General features: G+C 38.9%; 1 protein-coding gene across 1 annotated transcript in view; it reads left to right on the forward strand.

The window, feature by feature from the left end:
• LOC126335984 (dynein beta chain, ciliary-like) overlaps positions 1-20,090 on the forward strand; it is a 782,187-nt gene that overhangs the window by 576,899 nt on the left and 185,198 nt on the right. Inside the window, exon 38 of the mRNA XM_049999461.1 lies at positions 5,124-5,325. Coding sequence (XP_049855418.1) covers positions 5,124-5,325 — 202 coding nt within the window. The remainder of the gene's footprint in view (positions 1-5,123; positions 5,326-20,090) is intronic.

The raw sequence follows: 20,090 nt of genomic DNA on the forward strand, positions 1-20,090 counted from the left end.
GGGGTATGAGAAGGTGGTCACTGTCAATGTTCTACAGCCTTCCTGATATAGGTGCAGTTAACTCATACACTCTGTTCAACATGAATGCGCCTAAATGGAATGAAGGGAAACCGAATGCCAGAAAACTGTATCTCCATGAATTAGGCCACAAACTTTTGGAATCATACGTAGAAGAGCGAGCCATGGATTTGAAAGGACTCCAGTTGCCTATTCTTGTGCAATGGGAGATATCCTAGGAAAGAAACTAGAGGTAAACAAAATTGCTGCAAATAAAGAACCAACTAGGAAAGAAAGGTGCTAATTATGCTTGAAGAATGCAAGTAACCGGAAAGCAAGTACATCATCACAAAAACCAAGTTAACATGTGGAAGCTGTGGGCGCCATCTGTGTAAGACTCATTCAGAATCAACCATTTTGTGTGCAGGAGGTAAATGTCATCTGTAAGTGAAAATACTCTCTCCAAGTGAAAAGTGTTTTCCGGGAGTTTTCAATGTACAATAACATGTATTTTAGCAAGTATTTTCATTTCTGTTTTTGAAACTTTCTCTCGGTGACAAAGCTGCATTATTCAGTTAATAGATCAAAGAGTGAATAGAAACCTTAGAGAGCCTTTGTATTCAATTACAAACCTTCTTATCTTCTTTACACAAACTTTCATTGACCAAGATTTGACCATTCTTGGTTGTTATATTCACCCTATGAGTGTTAAAAAATTAAGCTTTCAATTATGTTGTCACTATTTCATGTTAAACTAATATCTCAATGGAAACAGAATTATATAATATAAATACATATTACAACAAATTACAAGATTAACAACTTATTGTAACATGGGCAAAATTTGCCCTTCGTTGGTGCTCCATGTAACCTAAAATACCTTGATGTTTCTAGGGTTAATAAAGCCAAGACCTCCAGTCCAGATTGTATACCAGTCAGGATCCTCTCAGAATATGCTGATACAATAGCTCCATATTTAGCAGTTATATACAACTGTTCGCTCACAGAAAGATCCGTACCTAAAGACTGGAAAATTGCTCAAGTCACACCAGTACCCAAAAAGGGAATTAGGACTAATCCACTGAATTACCAGCCCATATCACCAACATCGATTTGTGGTAGGGTTTTGGAACATATACTGTATTTGAACGTTATGAAGTAACTTGAAGAAAACAATTTATTGACACATAGTCAGCACGGCTTCAGAAAATATAATTTTTGCAAAACACAACTGGCTCTTTTTACTCGCGAAGTAATGAGTGACACTGACAGGGGATGTCAAATTGATTCGATATTTTTAGATTTCCAGAAGGCTTTCGACACCGTTCCTCACAAGCGTCTTCTAACCAAAATGTGTGCCTATGGAACATCACCTCAGTTGTGCGACTGGATTCATGATTTCCTGTCAGAATGGTCACATTTCGTAGTAATAGATTGAAAATCATTGAGTAAAACAGCAGTAATATTCGGCATTCCACAAGGAAGTGTTATAGGCTCTCTATTGATCCTGATCTATATTAACAACGTAGGAGACAATATGTGTCGCTGTCTTAGATTGTTTTCAGATGAAGCTGTCATTTACCATCTCATAAAGTCATCAGATGACCAAAACAAATTGCAAAATGATTTAGATGAGATATCTGTATGGTGCAAAAAGTGGCAGTTAACCCTGAATAAAGAAAAGTGTTCAGTTATTCACATTCCAAATTAGCATTCACAGACCCGTCTTCTAAGAAGTCGCCAGTAACAGTGGTGTCTTACATCACAAAGGAAAAACCAAAGAAAAATCTGTTGATGTTGTCTACACAACATTGTAATGCAGGAGTACATGTTGATACACCAAAAAAGAAAACACACGTAAACCTGTACTATAATTCCACTAAGGGAGGAGTGGATGCCGTAGCTCAAATGGTTAGGACATAATCTACAAAAAGGGGTATGAGAAGGTGGTCACTGTCAATGTTCTACAGCCTTCCTGATATAGGTGCAGTTAACTCATACACTCTGTTCAACATGAATGCGCCTAAATGGAATGAAGGGAAACCGAATGCCAGAAAACTGTATCTCCATGAATTAGGCCACAAACTTTTGGAATCATACGTAGAAGAGCGAGCCATGGATTTGAAAGGACTCCAGTTGCCTATTCTTGTGCAATGGGAGATATCCTAGGAAAGAAACTAGAGGTAAACAAAATTGCTGCAAATAAAGAACCAACTAGGAAAGAAAGGTGCTAATTATGCTTGAAGAATGCAAGTAACCGGAAAGCAAGTACATCATCACAAAAACCAAGTTAACATGTGGAAGCTGTGGGCGCCATCTGTGTAAGACTCATTCAGAATCAACCATTTTGTGTGCAGGAGGTAAATGTCATCTGTAAGTGAAAATACTCTCTCCAAGTGAAAAGTGTTTTCCGGGAGTTTTCAATGTACAATAACATGTATTTTAGCAAGTATTTTCATTTCTGTTTTTGAAACTTTCTCTCGGTGACAAAGCTGCATTATTCAGTTAATAGATCAAAGAGTGAATAGAAACCTTAGAGAGCCTTTGTATTCAATTACAAACCTTCTTATCTTCTTTACACAAACTTTCATTGACCAAGATTTGACCATTCTTGGTTGTTATATTCACCCTATGAGTGTTAAAAAATTAAGCTTTCAATTATGTTGTCACTATTTCATGTTAAACTAATATCTCAATGGAAACAGAATTATATAATATAAATACATATTACAACAAATTACAAGATTAACAACTTATTGTAACATGGGCAAAATTTGCCCTTCGTTGGTGCTCCATGTAACCTAAAATACCTTGATGTTTCTAGGGTTAATAAAGCCAAGACCTCCAGTCCAGATTGTATACCAGTCAGGATCCTCTCAGAATATGCTGATACAATAGCTCCATATTTAGCAGTTATATACAACTGTTCGCTCACAGAAAGATCCGTACCTAAAGACTGGAAAATTGCTCAAGTCACACCAGTACCCAAAAAGGGAATTAGGACTAATCCACTGAATTACCAGCCCATATCACCAACATCGATTTGTGGTAGGGTTTTGGAACATATACTGTATTTGAACGTTATGAAGTAACTTGAAGAAAACAATTTATTGACACATAGTCAGCACGGCTTCAGAAAATATAATTTTTGCAAAACACAACTGGCTCTTTTTACTCGCGAAGTAATGAGTGACACTGACAGGGGATGTCAAATTGATTCGATATTTTTAGATTTCCAGAAGGCTTTCGACACCGTTCCTCACAAGCGTCTTCTAACCAAAATGTGTGCCTATGGAACATCACCTCAGTTGTGCGACTGGATTCATGATTTCCTGTCAGAATGGTCACATTTCGTAGTAATAGATTGAAAATCATTGAGTAAAACAGCAGTAATATTCGGCATTCCACAAGGAAGTGTTATAGGCTCTCTATTGATCCTGATCTATATTAACAACGTAGGAGACAATATGTGTCGCTGTCTTAGATTGTTTTCAGATGAAGCTGTCATTTACCATCTCATAAAGTCATCAGATGACCAAAACAAATTGCAAAATGATTTAGATGAGATATCTGTATGGTGCAAAAAGTGGCAGTTAACCCTGAATAAAGAAAAGTGTTCAGTTATTCACATGAGTACTAAAAAAAATCTGCTAAATTTTGATTACGTGATAAGTCACACAAATCTGAAGGCTGTAAATTGAACTAAATACTTATGGACTACAATGACAAATAACCTAAATCCGAATGATCACATAGATAATGTCATGGGTAGAGCAAACCAAAGACTGCGATTCATTTGAAGAACACTTAGAAGATGCAACAGGTCTACTAAAGAGACTGCTTACAACATGCCACTCTGCCCTGTTCTGGAATATTGCTGTACGGTGTGGGATCTGCATCAGATGAAACCAATGGATGACATTGAAAAAGTAGAAAGAAGGGCAGCTCGTTTTGTATTATCACAAAATGGGGGAGGTAGTGCCACAGATATGATACGTGAATTGGAGTGGCAATTATTAAAACAAAGGTGTTTTTAATTGCTATGGGATCTTCTCATGAAATTTCAGTTACCAGTTTTCTCCTTTGATTGCGGAAACATTCTGTTGGCATCCACCTACATAGGGAGAAATGATCACCACGATAAAATAAGAGAAATCAGGGCTCGCACAGAAAAATTTAAGTGCTCATTTTTCCCACGCGCTGTTCGAGAGTGGTACAATAGAGAGACAGCTTCAAGGTGATTCACTTAACCCTCTGCCAGGCACTTTATTGTGAATAGCAGAGTAATCAGGTAGATGTAATGTAGATGTAGATTCATGCAAATGTGCCTCACGCACATGACCACTGGCTCTGGCCACAGAGGCCAGATCAGTGTGAGTTGTGGTTGTGCGTATATGTGTGTGTGTGTGTGTGTGTGTGTGTGTGTGTGTGTGTGTGTGTGTGTGTGTGTGTTGTCTACTTCAGAAGAAGGCCGCAACTCAATATTTCCTCTGTATGGTGAGTAGCAATCTTTTCATAGTATTGTCACACAAAATGAAAATTGTTATGTTCCCAGAATTAATGTTATAACCAATAAGAAGCATAACTTTGTGATTAGAAAGTTGTAATTGCCCCATTTTGAATCATCTCCTATTATGTGTGCTGTAAATCTCAACTGAGCTATTTTAAGTTTTACCTTCTATTTACAACAAATACAATTAGAAACAAGTTCTATTACTTCACAGTAATGACCAAAGACATCCTCATTCACTGGGGGTAAGTGTTGGGAACAGTGCTTATCAATGTAGTACTTGTTGCTTACTGCTCTTTCTAACACTTCCACCTTCATTTTTTTTCCATTTGTTCTCATGACAGGTGGGTCCCTACCATCCCAGAAAGTGAGAGATCTGTCCTTCTTTTGTATTCTTGCTCAACCTAACCCTCTTTCCTCCCTGAGATGGGAACTATAGTTCTAAAAGTTAGGAAAATTTTTTTCACTTTTAAATGTACTTGAATTTCACCTCTTGAAGGTAAGTAATGTTCTGTTTGTCAGTTTGTCTGTAATTTTATGTTTTGATATGGTTCAGAATGTGTACATATTTTTTATATACTTCAAAAATATTAATACCATAATTATAAAATTTCAGACCGTGTGCCATGGTGGTGCCTGATTTTGAGTTAATATGTGAAATAATGTTGGTAGCTGAAGGATTTCAAGAGGCTCGTATCTTGGCTCGGAAATTCATTACTTTATACACTCTTTGTAGAGAACTACTGTCCAAACAGGATCATTATGACTGGGGTTTAAGGGCCATCAAGTCTGTTCTTGTTGTGGCTGGCTCACTCAAGGTAACAGAAAGGAAATCTGTTAGCTACTTATGATCACTATTAATTATTTTTAACTCTTCGTTAAAGTATTCATATTTTATGCACTTTGACACCTGGACTGTGATGATTGCAGTTGAGATATTAATCTTAAGTAAATTCAATTTATATGTATACAAACCGTAAGAAACTGCTGTATACTAGCAACTGGGAGTATCAAGACCTGTCTAACAAGAACACAAGGATGCTTACAGATATCTTGACCTTCCAGTACATGTTCTTAATTCCAAAGCAAAGAAAAAGAACTGCTAATGGTGGTAAACATTGCATAAAGATGTCCAATTCACTTAAAACCATAAATCAGTGGTTACATCTCTTTCCATGTGTGACTTGATTTTCTCGGAATAATTATTCAAATGAGAACAAAATATGTTAACAAAACAGTAAAACTAGGCTCTATGTAAGAGAGAAATGAAGTTTAACAAAGAAATTTATGTTGCTTCTGACTTGATGTTGAGAGTCACAATTGCCTCTAAGAGAGATTTGTAGGTATTTTTATTATTTATATGCCACAGGGTTTCAATTTTTGTTGTTTCTTGTGATGTGTAATTAAATGGAACAAAAGTACTAATTTTATTTATTCAGTGTTCCCCCTGAGTTCATGGTATCAACTGTATCAACAAACATCTGTGGCCTTCAAAGTGTTCCAAAGACTTCATCACTGTTCCAGCACTTTGCTATGAGTTTAGATGTTAATTGAAATTACCTAAAATCTTAGTATCTAAAACATGTCTCAACAGTTCTGTGTCAGGTAGCATTCTAGGACTCTCAGTCTACTGTTTCATTCTTCCTGCTTATTTAGAAACATTTGTCGAATTTGTGCAGGCGAACTGCAGCAACTTACATCCTCCTGAATCTGCTTACTGTATTTATATCCCTTGATATCTCAGACTGTGACATATCAACCGATCTCTTCATTTGCCAGGTTGTGCCACAAATTTCTTTTCTCCCCAGTTCTATTCAGTACCTGCACATTAGTTACGAGATCTACCCATCTAATCTTCAACATTCTTTTGTAGCACCACATTTCAAAAGCTTCTATTCTGTTCTTGTCTAAACTGTTTATCATCCATGTTTCACTTCCATACATGGTTACACCCCATACAAATACTTTCAGGAAAGAATTCCTAACACTTAAACCTATATTCGATGTTAACAAATTTCTCTTTTTCAGAAACATTTTTTGACCATTGCCAGTCTACTTTTTGTATCCTCTTGACTTCGGCCATCATCAGCTATTCTACTGGCCAGATAATGAAAATCAGTTACTACTTTAGGTGTGTTGTTTCCTAATTTAATTTGCTCAGCATCACCTGATTTGATTCAACTGCATTCCATTATACTTTTTTTGCTTTTGTTGATGTTGTTGTTGTTGTTTTTGTCTTCAGTCCTGAGACTGGTTTGATGCAGCTCTCCATGCTACTCTATCCTGTGCAAGCTGTTTCATCTCCCAGTACCTACTGCAACCTACATCCTTCTGAATCTGCTTAGTGTACTCATCTCTCGGTCTCCCTCTACGATTTTTACCCTCCACGCTGCCCTCCAATGCTAAATTTGTGATCCCTTGATGCCTCAAAACATGTCCTACCAACCGATCCCTTCTTCTAGTCAAGTTGTGCCACAAACTTCTCTTCTCCCCAATCCTATTCAATACCTCCTCATTAGTTACGTCATCTATCCACCTTATCTTCAGTATTCTTCTGTAGCACCACATTTCAAAAGCTTCTATTCTCTTCTTGTCCAAACTAGTTATCGTCCATGTTTCACTTCCATGCATGGCTACACTCCATACAAATACTTTCAGAAACGACTTCCTGATACATAAATCTATATTCGATGTTAACAAATTTCTCTTCTTCAGAAACGCTTTCCTTGCCATTGCCAGTCTACATTTTATATCCTCTCTACTTCGACCATCATCAGTTATTTTACTTCCTAAATAGCAAAACTCCTTTACTACTTTAAGTGTCTCATTTCCTAATCTAATTCCCTCAGCATCACCCGATTTAATTTGACTACATTCCATTATCCTCGTTTTGCTTTTGTTAATGTTCATCTTATATCCTCCTTTCAAGACACTGTCCATTCCGTTCAACTGCTCTTCCAAGTCCTTTGCTGTCTCTGACAGAATTACAATGTCATCGGCGAACCTCAAAGTTTTTACTTCGTCTCCATGAATTTTAATACCTACTCCAAATTTTTCTTTTGTTTCCTTTACTGCTTGCTCAATATACAGATTGAATAACATCGGGGAGAGGCTACAACGCTGTCTCACTCCTTTCCCAACCACTGCTTCCCTTTCATGCCCCTCGACTCTTATTACTGCCATCTGGTTTCTGTACAAATTATAAATAGCCTTTCGCTCCCTGTATTTTACCCCTGCCACCTTTAGAATTTGAAAGAGAGTATTCCAGTCAACATTGTCAAAAGCTTTCTCTAAGTCTACAAATGCTAGAAACGTAGGTTTGCCTTTCCTTAATCTTTCTTCTAAGATACGTCGTAAGGTCAGTATTGCCTCACGTGTTCCAACATTTCGACGGAATCCAAACTGATCCTCCCCGAGGTCTGCATCTACCAGTTTTTCCATTCGTCTGTAAAGAATTCGCGTTAGTATTTTGCAGCCGTGGCTTATTAAACTGATAGTTCGGTAATTTTCACATCTGTCAGCACCTCCTTTCTTTGGGATTGGAATTATTATATTCTTCTTGAAGTCTGAGGGTATTTCGCCTGTCTCATACATCTTGCTCACCAGCTGGTAGAGTTTTGTCATGACTGGCTCTCCCAAGGCCGTCAGTAGTTCTAATGGAATGTTGTCTACTCCGGGGGCCTTGTTTCGACTCAGGTCTTTCAGTGCTCTGTCAAACTCTTCACGCAGTATCGTATCTCCCATTTCGTCTTCATCTACATCTTCTTCTATTTCCATAATATTGTCCTCAAGTACATCGCCCTTTTATAAACTTTCTATATACTCCTTCCACCTTTCTGCCTTCCCTTCTTTGCTTAGAACTGGGCTGCCATCTGAGCTCTTGATATTCATACACGTGGTTCTCTTCTCTCCAAAGGTCTCTTTAATTTTCCTGTAGGCAGTATCTATCTTACCCCTAGTGAGATAAGCTTCTACATCCTTACATTTGTCCTCTTGCCATCCCTGTTTAGCCATTTTGCACTTCCTGTCGATCTCATTTTTGAGACGTTTGTATTCCTTTTTGCCTGCTTCATTTACTGCATTTTTATATTTTCTCCTTTCATCAATTAAATTCAATATTTCTTCTGTTACCCAAGGATTTCTAGCAGCCCTCGTCTTTTTACCTACTTTATCCTCTGCTGCCTTCACTACTTCATCCCTCAGAGCTACCCATTCTTCTTCTACAGTATTTCTTTCCCCCATTCCTGTCAATTGTTCCCTTACGCTCTCCCTGAAACTCTGTACAACCTCTGGTTCTTTCAGTTTATCCAGGTCCCATCTCCTTAATTTCCCACATTTTTGCAGTTTCTTCAGTTTTAATCTACAGGTCATAACCAATAGATTGTGGTCAGAGTCCACATCTGCCCCTGGAAATGTCTTACAACTTAAAACCTGGTTCCTAAATCTCTGTCTTACCATTATATAATCTATCTGATACCTTTTAGTATCTCCAGGGTTCTTCCACGTATACAACCTTCTTTCATGATTCTTAAACCAAGTGTTAGCTATGATTAAGTTGTGCTCTGTGCAAAATTCTACTAGGCGGCTTCCTCTTTCATTTCTTAGCCCCAATCCATATTCACCTACTATGTTTCCTTCTCTCCCTTTTCCTACACTCGAATTCCAGTCACCCATTACTATTAAATTTTCGTCTCCCTTCACTATCTGAATAATTTCTTTTATTTCATTGTACATTTCTTCAATTTCTTCATCATCTGCAGAGCTAGTTGTCATATAAACTTGTACTACTGTAGTAGGTGTGGGCTTCGTATCTATCTTGGCCACAATAATGCGTTCACTATGCTGTTTGTAGTAGCTTACCCGCATTCCTATTTTCCTATTCATTATTAAACCTACTCCTGCATTACCCCTATTTGATTTTGTGTTTATAACCCTGTAGTCACCTGACCAAAAGTCTTGTTCCTCCTGCCACCGAAGTTCACTAATTCCCACTATATCTAACTTTAACCTATCCATTTCCCTTTTTAAATTTTCTAACCTACCTGCCCGATTAAGGGATCTGACATTCCACGCTCCAATCCGTAGAACGCCAGTTTTCTTTCTCCTGATAACGACATCCTCCTGAGTAGTCCCCGCCCGGAGATCCGAATGGGGGACTATTTTACCTCCGGAATATTTTACCCAAGAGGATGCCATCATCATTTAATCATACAGTAAAGCTACATGTCCTCGGGAAAAATTACGGCTGTAGTTTCCCCTTGCTTTCAGCCGTTCGCAGTACCAGCACAGCAAGGCCGTTTTGGTTAATGTTGCAAGGCCAGATCAGTCAATCATCCAGACTGTTGCCCCTGCAACTACTGAAAAGGCTGCTGCCCCTCTTCAGGAACCACACGTTTGTCTGGCCTCTCAACAGATACCCCTCCGTTGTGGTTGCACCTACGGTACGGCCATCTGTATCGCTGAGGCACGCAAGCCTCCCCACCAACGGCAAGGTCCATGGTTCATGGGGGGAGGTATTCATCTTATATCCTCCTTTTTTGACACTACATTCTGTTCAACTGCTCCTCCAGTCTTTTGCTGTCTCTAACAGAATTACAGTGTCATCAGAAAACCTCAAAGTTTTTGATTCTTAGTCCAAATTTTCTATTTTTTTCCCCTTTACTGCTTGCTCAATGTATAGATCAAATAACACTGGCAATTGGCTACAACCCTATCTCACCGCCTTCTCGACCCTTGCTTCACTTCCGTGCCCCTTAACTCTTTTAACTGCTGTTCTGGTTACAGTGAAAGTTGTAAACAGCCTTTTGCTCCCTATTTTTTACTACTACTACCTTCAGAATTTCAAAGAGAGTATTGGATTGCAGTCAACCTTTTCAGAAGCTTTCTGAAAGTCTACAATTGCTATAAACATTGGTTTGCCTTTCCTTAACCTGTCTTCTAAGATAATTAATAGGGTCAGTATTGCCTATTAAACTGATAGTGTGGTAATATTCTTAACTGTGAGCACCTGCTTTCTTTGGAGTATGAATTATTACATTATTTTTGAAGTCTGTGGGTATTTCACCTGTCTCGCACATTTTGCACACAAGACGGAAGAGTTTTGTCACAGCTGGCTCTCCCAAGGCTGTCAGTAGTTTTGACACCCTATATATACTCCTTCTACCTACTTTGCTTAGGACTGGTTTCCCATTTGAGCTCATGATATTCATACATCTGTTTCTCTTTTCTCCAAAGGCCTCTTTAATTTTTGAAGGCATATCTTTCTTTCTCTCAGTGAAATATGCTTATAAATCCTTGTATTTGTCTTCTAACCATTCCTGTTTAGCCATTCTGCACTTTCTGTTAATCAGATTTTGTATTCCCTTACACCTGCTTCATTTGCTGCATTTTTATTTTTTCTCGTTTCATCAATTGAATTCAATATCTCCTGTGTTATCCAAGGATTTCTATTAGGTCTTGTCTTTTTACCTATTTGATCCTCTGCAATCTTCACTATTTCATCTGTCAAAGCTACTCATTCATCTTCTATGGTATACCATTCCCCTGTTCTAATCAGTCATTGCATAATGCTTTATCTGAAACTCTCAACGACCTCTCCTTAATTTCCTAATTTTCTGCAATTTCTTTAGTTTTAATCTACTGTTCATAACCAAAAATGGTGGTCAGAGTCCACATCTGCCCCTGGAAATGTCTTACAACTGAAAATCTGGTTCTGAAATCTCTATCTTACCATTATAAAATTAATCTGCAACCTTCCAGTGTCTCCAGTCTCTTCTGCATATACAACTTCCTTTCATGGTTCTTAAACCATGTGTTAGCGATGATTAAATTAGTGCTCTGCACAAAATTCTACCAGGCAGCTTCCTCTTTCATTCCTTTCCCCCAGTCCATATTTACCTACAATTTTTCCATCATTTACTTTTCCTATTATCGAATTCCAGTCTCCATCACATTTAAATTTTCTTCTCCCTTAACTATCTGAGTATTTTCTTTTATCGCATCATACATTTCTTCAATCTCCTCATCATTTGTGGAGCTAGTTGGCATATAAACCTGTACTACTGTGGTAGATTTGGTTTGTGTCTGTCTTGGCTACAACAAATATAGCTACAGCTAGACTTTTAAGATTGTGGTGACATACTACAGCACTGCTTCTGCTGCAGAAGATGGCATATAAAACATCACACTGCATCGGATCAGGCTATGAGCAATAGCGGACACAAGATTTGGATTCTCTCTCTGCCATGCACTTCCTTGCTGCAGCTCAGTTTTTTTCGCAGGAAGGTGCACTGATTGGCAATTCCCATGCTGACACTGAGTGACTCTCATCTTTGTTTAAATGAGATATTGTTTTTCTGCCCCTTAATTCCTGAGTGTATTATGTTAGAGGAATAAAAATTTGATGGCTTCCTCTAACAGTGCTCCAGATAGGTAGGAGTGAAGAGAAGACAACACGCGTGAGTCAGTACTGCACATTTTGGCCGAACTGCAAGGTTTATCTAGAGTGAATGGTTGCGAATGGCAAAGTGCTTCATTTTCTCTCAATGCAGACAAAGTTTTGAAATCTACCCTTACACGCCGCCAAGCAGCTTTGTTTTCACAACTTACTACCTGTACCTCATCAAACCCCTTGCATTCATATTTACGGCTTGATGGACCATATCACTCTTGCCACATGCAGTATCAAAGAAGTGCATATGTGCACCAGCTTGGGACTGTTATTGAGCGATAACCAGTCGTTTCCTTCTCCGCGGTAGCAAGAGGATTTAGTCAGATTGTCTTGCATACATTATAATTATTGTAGAGTAAACTCATACATGGTGTGTCCTTTTATGTACATGTTTCATTTTTGTCTCATGTGTGTTATGGTATTAGCTTGGATAGCTTGCCCTTTCCCTTGCCACTGTAGAGATAGTATTTAAATGTTTTAATTGTATTGTTTGTGTCATATGTGATTAAGCTTAGAGTAAATTCATCCGTGGTCATTTCATCCACCTCCTCTTGTATTATGAGTGTATGATAGTGTTTTGTTGTCACGACAACAATGCATGTGCTCAGTCTGGTTATATCTATGTGCTGACATAGTTGTCTAAGTTATGTAGACTACCACAAGCATGTTCACAAGTTATAGATAGTGTAGTGCCTTGTCAACAGGGTAGTGTGTGATAAACAATGTCCACACCCCAAACTGCAAGCACCCACTGTGTAACACACACCGTGACTTATTCGCAGTTAGGTGTCTGCCCTCTCTAAGCCAAGTTCAGACAGCCCCCCTGTAATCATGCTTATACCAAAATATATTATATTAAAAAATACAGACGCCTTCAAGCTACTATGTAGTTTCACTTTGGTATGTAAGTCAGCTTCCAGTGCATGCAAATAGTTAGTACAGTATTCTACGTAAACCTTCTATGTGAGATGTTATCAAAAAGTAACAGAAACCTTCTAACTTTGTGGGCATTATACATCCAATTTAAAAAAAGAAAAAAATGTTGTTGGTACGTATGTACCTGATGTATATTTGCATGTTCAGGGTGTTTTGCCTACTTGTGTGATATCCTGATTTACTTATGCAATCTTGAGGAGCACTGCCACCATTTCTGGAAGATATTCTCTTGCCTCCAGGAGGTGGGTTCATTATCAAACTGTGGAAGCACATTTTCGGTGTTCTTGAGATCAACTTCCTGAGACACAAGATATCATCTGCAAGCTCCCACTCCTTTGATGAGAGGATCCAGGCCCTGTCCTGGTTGCAATGCACCACTACACTGGTTCCTTGGAGTGGTGAATTTCTCTATTCACCATCTGAAGGATGCAGTAAGCATGCAGGCACCACTCAAGGCTGTACTCCAGGGCAATCAGACGAAAAGCAACAGGCATGTTCCCTGGATGGCACAAGTGTTGGATGGTTTTGAGTAACTGAAGCATGACCTCTCGCAAGCTGCCCTCATTGCCCACCCTCACATGACCATCCTGCCTGCAGTTGTTACCAACGCCAGCCAATCTGCCCTAGGTGCAGTCGTGCAGCAACACCTTAAGGGGACTTGGAAACTTCTGTCATTTTTCCTTACAAAGCTCACAGACCCGCAACAGTGTGGATCGCATATGATCTCTAGGTGCTTGCTGTGTATGAGGCAGTTAGGTATATGCGCATGTTGGTGGAGGGGCATCAGTGGGAGGCAGGGAGGGAAACTGGGGGTCTGTAACTAGCAGCTCAGAGGAAGGTGACAGTTTTGCTGGCTAGATTGTGGGTGAGAGGGGTGGCAGGTAAGTGGGTTGGCACCAAAGCTAGCCAGCCAACTCCCTCTGAGCCTCTAGCCATCCATCCCTATTTCGTCTCCCTGCATCTTGCCTCACTCTTCCTCTACCAATCCCACCTGATAATAATATCCCTACCACGGCCAATCCACATTCCACAAAAGAGCATTGCCACTGTTTATCTAGGCATTTGTGTGTGTGTGTGTGTGTGTGTGTGTGTGTGTGTGTGTGTGTGTGTGTGGTTTGTTTTACTGAAGCTCATCAAAGGAAAAAATCCAAGCCCAAGCAAGTTTTCTTGCTTTAGTGTGTGCCTAGCGAAAACTGAACACATCTGCTTTTTGGTGAGTGGTCTCCATTAATCCAAAAGTATTTACGTTTTACAAGAACTTTCCACAGTATTTGGTGTTAAGTTTGTTTTGGCAGTACGAGAGTTTTCACACAAGTACTCAACGAATTTTAAGGGGAGACACTACAGCATACACTCCAGAGCAATCACACGAAAAGCAACAGGCATGTGCACTACAGAGTGCCCTTGCTCCAATACTCTGTCAACAAATCTTCGCCACATATCTTGTGTGTGATCCCATCAGTAAAATTAGAAATAGTTGGGTGCCTACAGAGGGGTACAGGCAATCTTTCATGTCTCACACCTTCCACAGTTGTAATAGGAAGAGAGAAAAGAATTCTAGGGTATCCTGTGTATCCTGTCATACACCAGGCAGTGGACTGCAGGGTAAAGATGTAGATGGAGCTGTCTTTGCACACTAAAATGTCCATGAATTGACATTATTGATGGGTGAAAAGCTTTGGAGTTGATGCGCGAGATTATTCAAGGATTGAACTGAATTAATGTTCCTTGTCATGTGTGGTGTGTAGTAGTTATTGAATTGAGTGAATATGTATTTTGTTGTTTCTTATATATTACATTTACCATTGAGCGGTAGGTGCACCCATTTAAGGCATTGGGACAGAAGTGTCAGTACATAGATACCTGATATGCTCTTCCCTGAAATGCACTAGGTTCTTGAGGAACAATGAAGCACCTTGTTGCAAGCTGAATAGTGGCTCAATAAATAAAGTTCGTGTGCTTAGCTTTGAATTCAGGATTTTTTTCTAGCACTTTTTTTAAGACAATATCCACAAATCCCAATGTCAGTAGTGTGGATTGTTGTTGTTGTCTTCAGTCCTGAGACTGGTTTGATGCAGCTCTCCATGCTACTCTATCCTGTGCAAGCTGTTTCATCTCCCAGTACCTACTGCAACCTACATCCTTCTGAATCTGCTTAGTGTACTCATCTCTCAGTCTCCCTCTACGATTTTTACCCTCCACGCTGCCCTCCAATGCTAAATTTGTGATCCCTTGATGCCTCAAAACATGTCCTACCAACCGATCCCTTCTTCTAGTCAAGTTGTGCCACAAACTTCTCTTCTCCCCAATCCTATTCAATACCTCCTCATTAGTTACGTCATCTATCCACCTTATCTTCAGTATTCTTCTGTAGCACCACATTTCGAAAGCTTCTATTCTCTTCTTGTCCAAACTAGTTATCATCCATGTTTCACTTCCATACATGGCTACACTCCAAACAAATACTTTCAGAAACGACTTCCTGATACATAAATCTATATTCGATGTTAACAAATTTCTCTTCTTCAGAAACGCTTTCCTTGCCATTGCCAGTCTACATTTTATATCCTCTCTACTTCGACCATCATCAGTTATTTTACTTCCTAAATAGCAAAACTCCTTTACTACTTTAAGTGTCTCATTTCCTAATCTAATTCCCTCAGCATCACCCGATTTAATTTGACTACATTCCATTATCCTCGTTTTGCTTTTGTTGATGTTCATCTTATATCCTCCTTTCAAGACACTGTCCATTCCATTCAAATGTGCTCTTCCAAGTCCTTTGCCGTCTCTGACAGAATTACAATGTCATCGGCGAACCTCAATGTTTTTACTTCTTCTCCATGAATTTTAATACCTACTCCAAATTTTTCTTTTGTTTCCTTTACAGCTTGCTCAATATACAGATTGAATAACATCAGGGAGAGGCTACAACCCTGTCTCACTCCTTTCCCAACCACTGCTTCCCTTTCATGCCCCTCGACTCTTATGACTGCCATCTGGTTTCTGTACAAATTGTAAATAGTCTTTCGCTCCCTGTATTTTACCCCTGCCACCTTTAGAATCTGAAAAAGAGTATTCCAGTCAACATTGTCAAAAGCTTTCTCTAAGTCTACAAATGCTAGAAACGTAGGTTTGCCTTTTCTTAATCTTTCTTCTAAGATAAGTCATAAGATCAGTATTGCTTCACGTGTTCCAATATTTCTATGTAATCCAAACTGATTTTCCCCGGGGTCAGCTTCTGCCAGTTTTTCCATTTGTCTGTAAAGAATTCGCATTAGTATTTTGCAGCTGTGACTTATTAAACTGATAGTTCAGTAATTTTCACATCTGTCAGCACCTCCTTTCTTTGGGATTGGAATTATTATATTCTTCTTGAAGTCTGAGGGTATTTCGCCTGTCTCATAGTATCTTGCTCACCAGCTGGTAGAGTTTTGTCATGACTGGCTCTCCCAAGGCCGTCAGTAGTTCTAATGGAATGTTGTCTACTCCGGGGGCCTTGTTTCGACTCAGGTCTTTCAGTGCTCTGTCAAACTCTTCACACAGTATCGTATCTCCCATTTCATCTTCATCTACATTCTCTTCCATTTCCATAATATTGTCCTCAAGTACATCGCCCTTGTATAAACCTTCTATATACTCCTTCCACCTTTCTGCCTTCCCTTCTTTGCTTAGAACTGTGTTGCCATCTGAGCTCTTGATATTCATACACGTGGTTCTCTTCTCTCCAAAGGTCTCTTTAATTTTCCTGTAGGCAGTATCTATCTTACCCCTAGTGAGATAAGCTTCTACATTCTTACATTTGTCCTCTATCCAACCCTGTTTAGCCATTTTGCACTTCCTGTTGATCTCATTTTTGAGACGTTTGTATTCCTTTTTGCCTGCTTCATTTACTGCATTTTTATATTTTCTCCTTTCATCAATTAAATTCAATATTTCTTCTGTTACTCAAGGATTTCTAGCAGCCCTCGTCTTTTTACCTACTTTATCCTCTGCTGCCTTCACTACTTCATCCCTCAGAGCTACCCATTCTTCTTCTACAGTATTTCTTTCCCCCATTCCTGTCAATTGTTCCCTTACGCTCTCCCTGAAACTCTGTACAACCTCTGGTTCTTTCAGTTTATCCAGGTCCCATCTCCTTAATTTCCCACATTTTTGCAGTTTCTTCAGTTTTAATCTACAGGTCATAACCAATAGATTGTGGTCAGAGTCCACATCTGCCCCTGGAAATGTCTTACAACTTAAAACCTGGTTCCTAAATCTCTGTCTTACCATTATATAATCTATCTGATACCTTTTAGTATCTCCAGGGTTCTTCCACGTATACAACCTTCTTTCATGATTCTTAAACCAAGTGTTAGCTATGATTAAGTTGTGCTCTGTGCAAAATTCTACTAGGCGGTTTCCTCTTTCATTTCTTAGCCCCAATCCATATTCACCTACTATGTTTCCTTCTCTCCCTTTTCCTACACTCGAATTCCAGTCACCCATTACCATTAAATTTTCGTCTCCCTTCACTATCTGAATAATTTCTTTTATTTCATCGTACATTTCTTCAATTTCTTCATCATCTGCAGAGCTAGTTGTCATATAAACTTGTACTACTGTAGTAGGTGTGGGCTTCGTATCTATCTTGGCCACAATAATGCGTTCACTATGCTGTTTGTAGTAGCTTACCCGCATTCCTATTTTCCTATTCATTATTAAACCTACTCCTGCATTACCCCTATTTGATTTTGTGTTTATAACCCTGTAGTCACCTGACCAAAAGTCTTGTTCCTCCTGCCACCAAACTTCACTAATTCCCACTATATCTAACTTAAACATATCCATTTCCCTTTTTAAATTTTCTAACCTACCTGCCCGATTAAGGGATCTGACATTCCACGCTCCGATCCGTAGAACGCCAGTTTTTTTTCTCCTGATAATGACATCCTCTTGAGTAGTCCCCGCCCGGAGATCCGAATGGGGGACTATTTTACCTCTGGAATATTTTATCCAAGAGGACGCCATCATCATTTAATCATACAGTAAAGCTACATGTCCTCGGGAAAAATTACGGCTGTAGTTTCCCCTTGTTTTCAGCCGTTCGCAGTACCAGCACAGCAAGGCCGTTTTGGTTAATGTTGCAAGGCCAGATCAGTCAATCATCCAGACTGTTGCCCCTGCAACTACTGAAAAGGCTGCTGCCCCTCTTCAGGAACCACATGTTTGTCTGGCCTCTTAACAGATACCCCTCCGTTGTGGTTTGCACCTACGGTACGGCCATCTGTATCGCTGAGGCACGCAAGCCTCCCCACCAACGGCAAGGTCCATGGTTCATGGGGGGTAGTGTGGATTATAAGGTATTAATTACACAGATCTGCAACATAAAAATGGCTTCAAATTTATTAAGTGATTTTTATAGTGTTTTCAACGCTGATTTCGGGAGAAATATGAAAAAATTTCATCACATACAGTTTTAGCTTTTTTCAATATTTCACCACTCTAGTGAGTCTGAATTTTGGTTTTTAGGATCTCGATAAACTGTTATTTAGCCATTTTTTTTATACTAGATACACCTAAAATTAAGAGTAATTAGGAGAAACCAGCAGTATTTTTATGTCAGTGCCTGTCTGTCGCGGTGCCCCCCCCCCCCCCCCCCCCATCACCAGGCAGTGAGTTTCTGCTATTGTCCTTCAGTTCACAGTACATCTGTGCTGTTCACGTGTTGTTGTTAGTAGTGCTTTAAAGTAGTGACTGTTTTCTTGTGTAGTGAAGCTGTTTCATGGACAATGGACAGTGGCTACCAGAGGACATATAAACTCGCCAGATTGCTTCTGCCACATTTGTGGTAACCATACCATTAAAAAGCAACAAAGAAACATTTCCGATTTTTTTGAAAAAGTATATTTTGCCTGTTTTGGTATAAAGTTAGGTATAATGTTGGGCCCCACACAAAGTTTGTTCAGTCTGTGTTGTAGAACTGAGGCAATGGTTTCAACGTAAAAATCAGTCCTTACGTTTAGGAATACCAATCATCTGGAGGCAGCCCAAAAATCATAGTGATGACTGTTGTTTTTGTTATTGCAACGTACGAGATTTCAATTTGAAAAACTAAAAGGATATTTCTTACCCTAACATTCAATCAGCCATTTACCCTGTTCCTCATGAGCCTGAAGCACTAAAGTTCTCCACTCACATCTTGACTACTTCCCTGCAAACCTTGGTAATGTAAGTAAAGAGCAGGGTGAAAGATTCCATCAAGACATCAAAGAAATAGAAAGAAGATATCAAGGAAGATGGAACGTCAACATGATAGCGGACTATTGCTGGATGATAAAAACAGATGATCCTCAATGAGTACACAGCAAAAAGCAATAAAAGAAGCTCCTACAGAAAGCAAAAGCATTATTATAAGGATGTATGAGCTTGAAGAGAAATGGAAGTGTACTGAAAATGTAGTTTAGAACATGATTTATAAATAAAATAAAATTTTATAACATTGGAAAAAATGTGATAAATTGCTTAAATTTTGTTATTGAACCCAAAAATACTCCCTTTTTTGTGAGAAGACCTGACATGACAGAAAAAATGGATTGCACTTTTGAAACCATTGCTGAAAAGTACATAAAAGTCAGTTATCAAATTTCAAACAACTTTGAAAAAATATTTTTTTGCAGTCCTGTGTTATGTCACATTTTTCAGTCAACTTGAAATTCCACAAATACCTGCCTAGGGGGCTTTTAGCACAAGTTCTGTTTTCCAATTAATTTTCCTTTGAAAATCCACCATACTGTGCCTGAGTGCGTGCACTAATTTCATTTTATTATGTATTGCTATTTGATGTGATGATTATGTGTAATTATGAGCATTATATGATTTGGTTTAAACTGGCCAAAGATAAACATACATACATTAAAAGTATTAACTGTGAAATTTCTTGTTGAATTATGGAACATATTTTGTACTTGGACACTCACTTTGTTTTATTCTTGAGATGGAGAATGCAGAAAATGAAAGAGTTCAGGTTGACTTCCAGGGAGCCTTCTACACAGTACTGCTCTATGTTGTAGTAAGCATGTTTCCATACAGACCAAATAAGTAAACAATCAGTGAATCCTTGTTCATTAAAATATTGAACTCCTATGTGTAAAACATTGATGATAAGCATATAACTGTGAAAAAGTTTTTAGGTAATGTTTAAAGTTCAGTAAT

Source organism: Schistocerca gregaria, chromosome 2, assembly GCF_023897955.1.
Source record: "Schistocerca gregaria isolate iqSchGreg1 chromosome 2, iqSchGreg1.2, whole genome shotgun sequence".
NCBI lineage: Eukaryota > Metazoa > Arthropoda > Insecta > Orthoptera > Acrididae > Schistocerca > Schistocerca gregaria.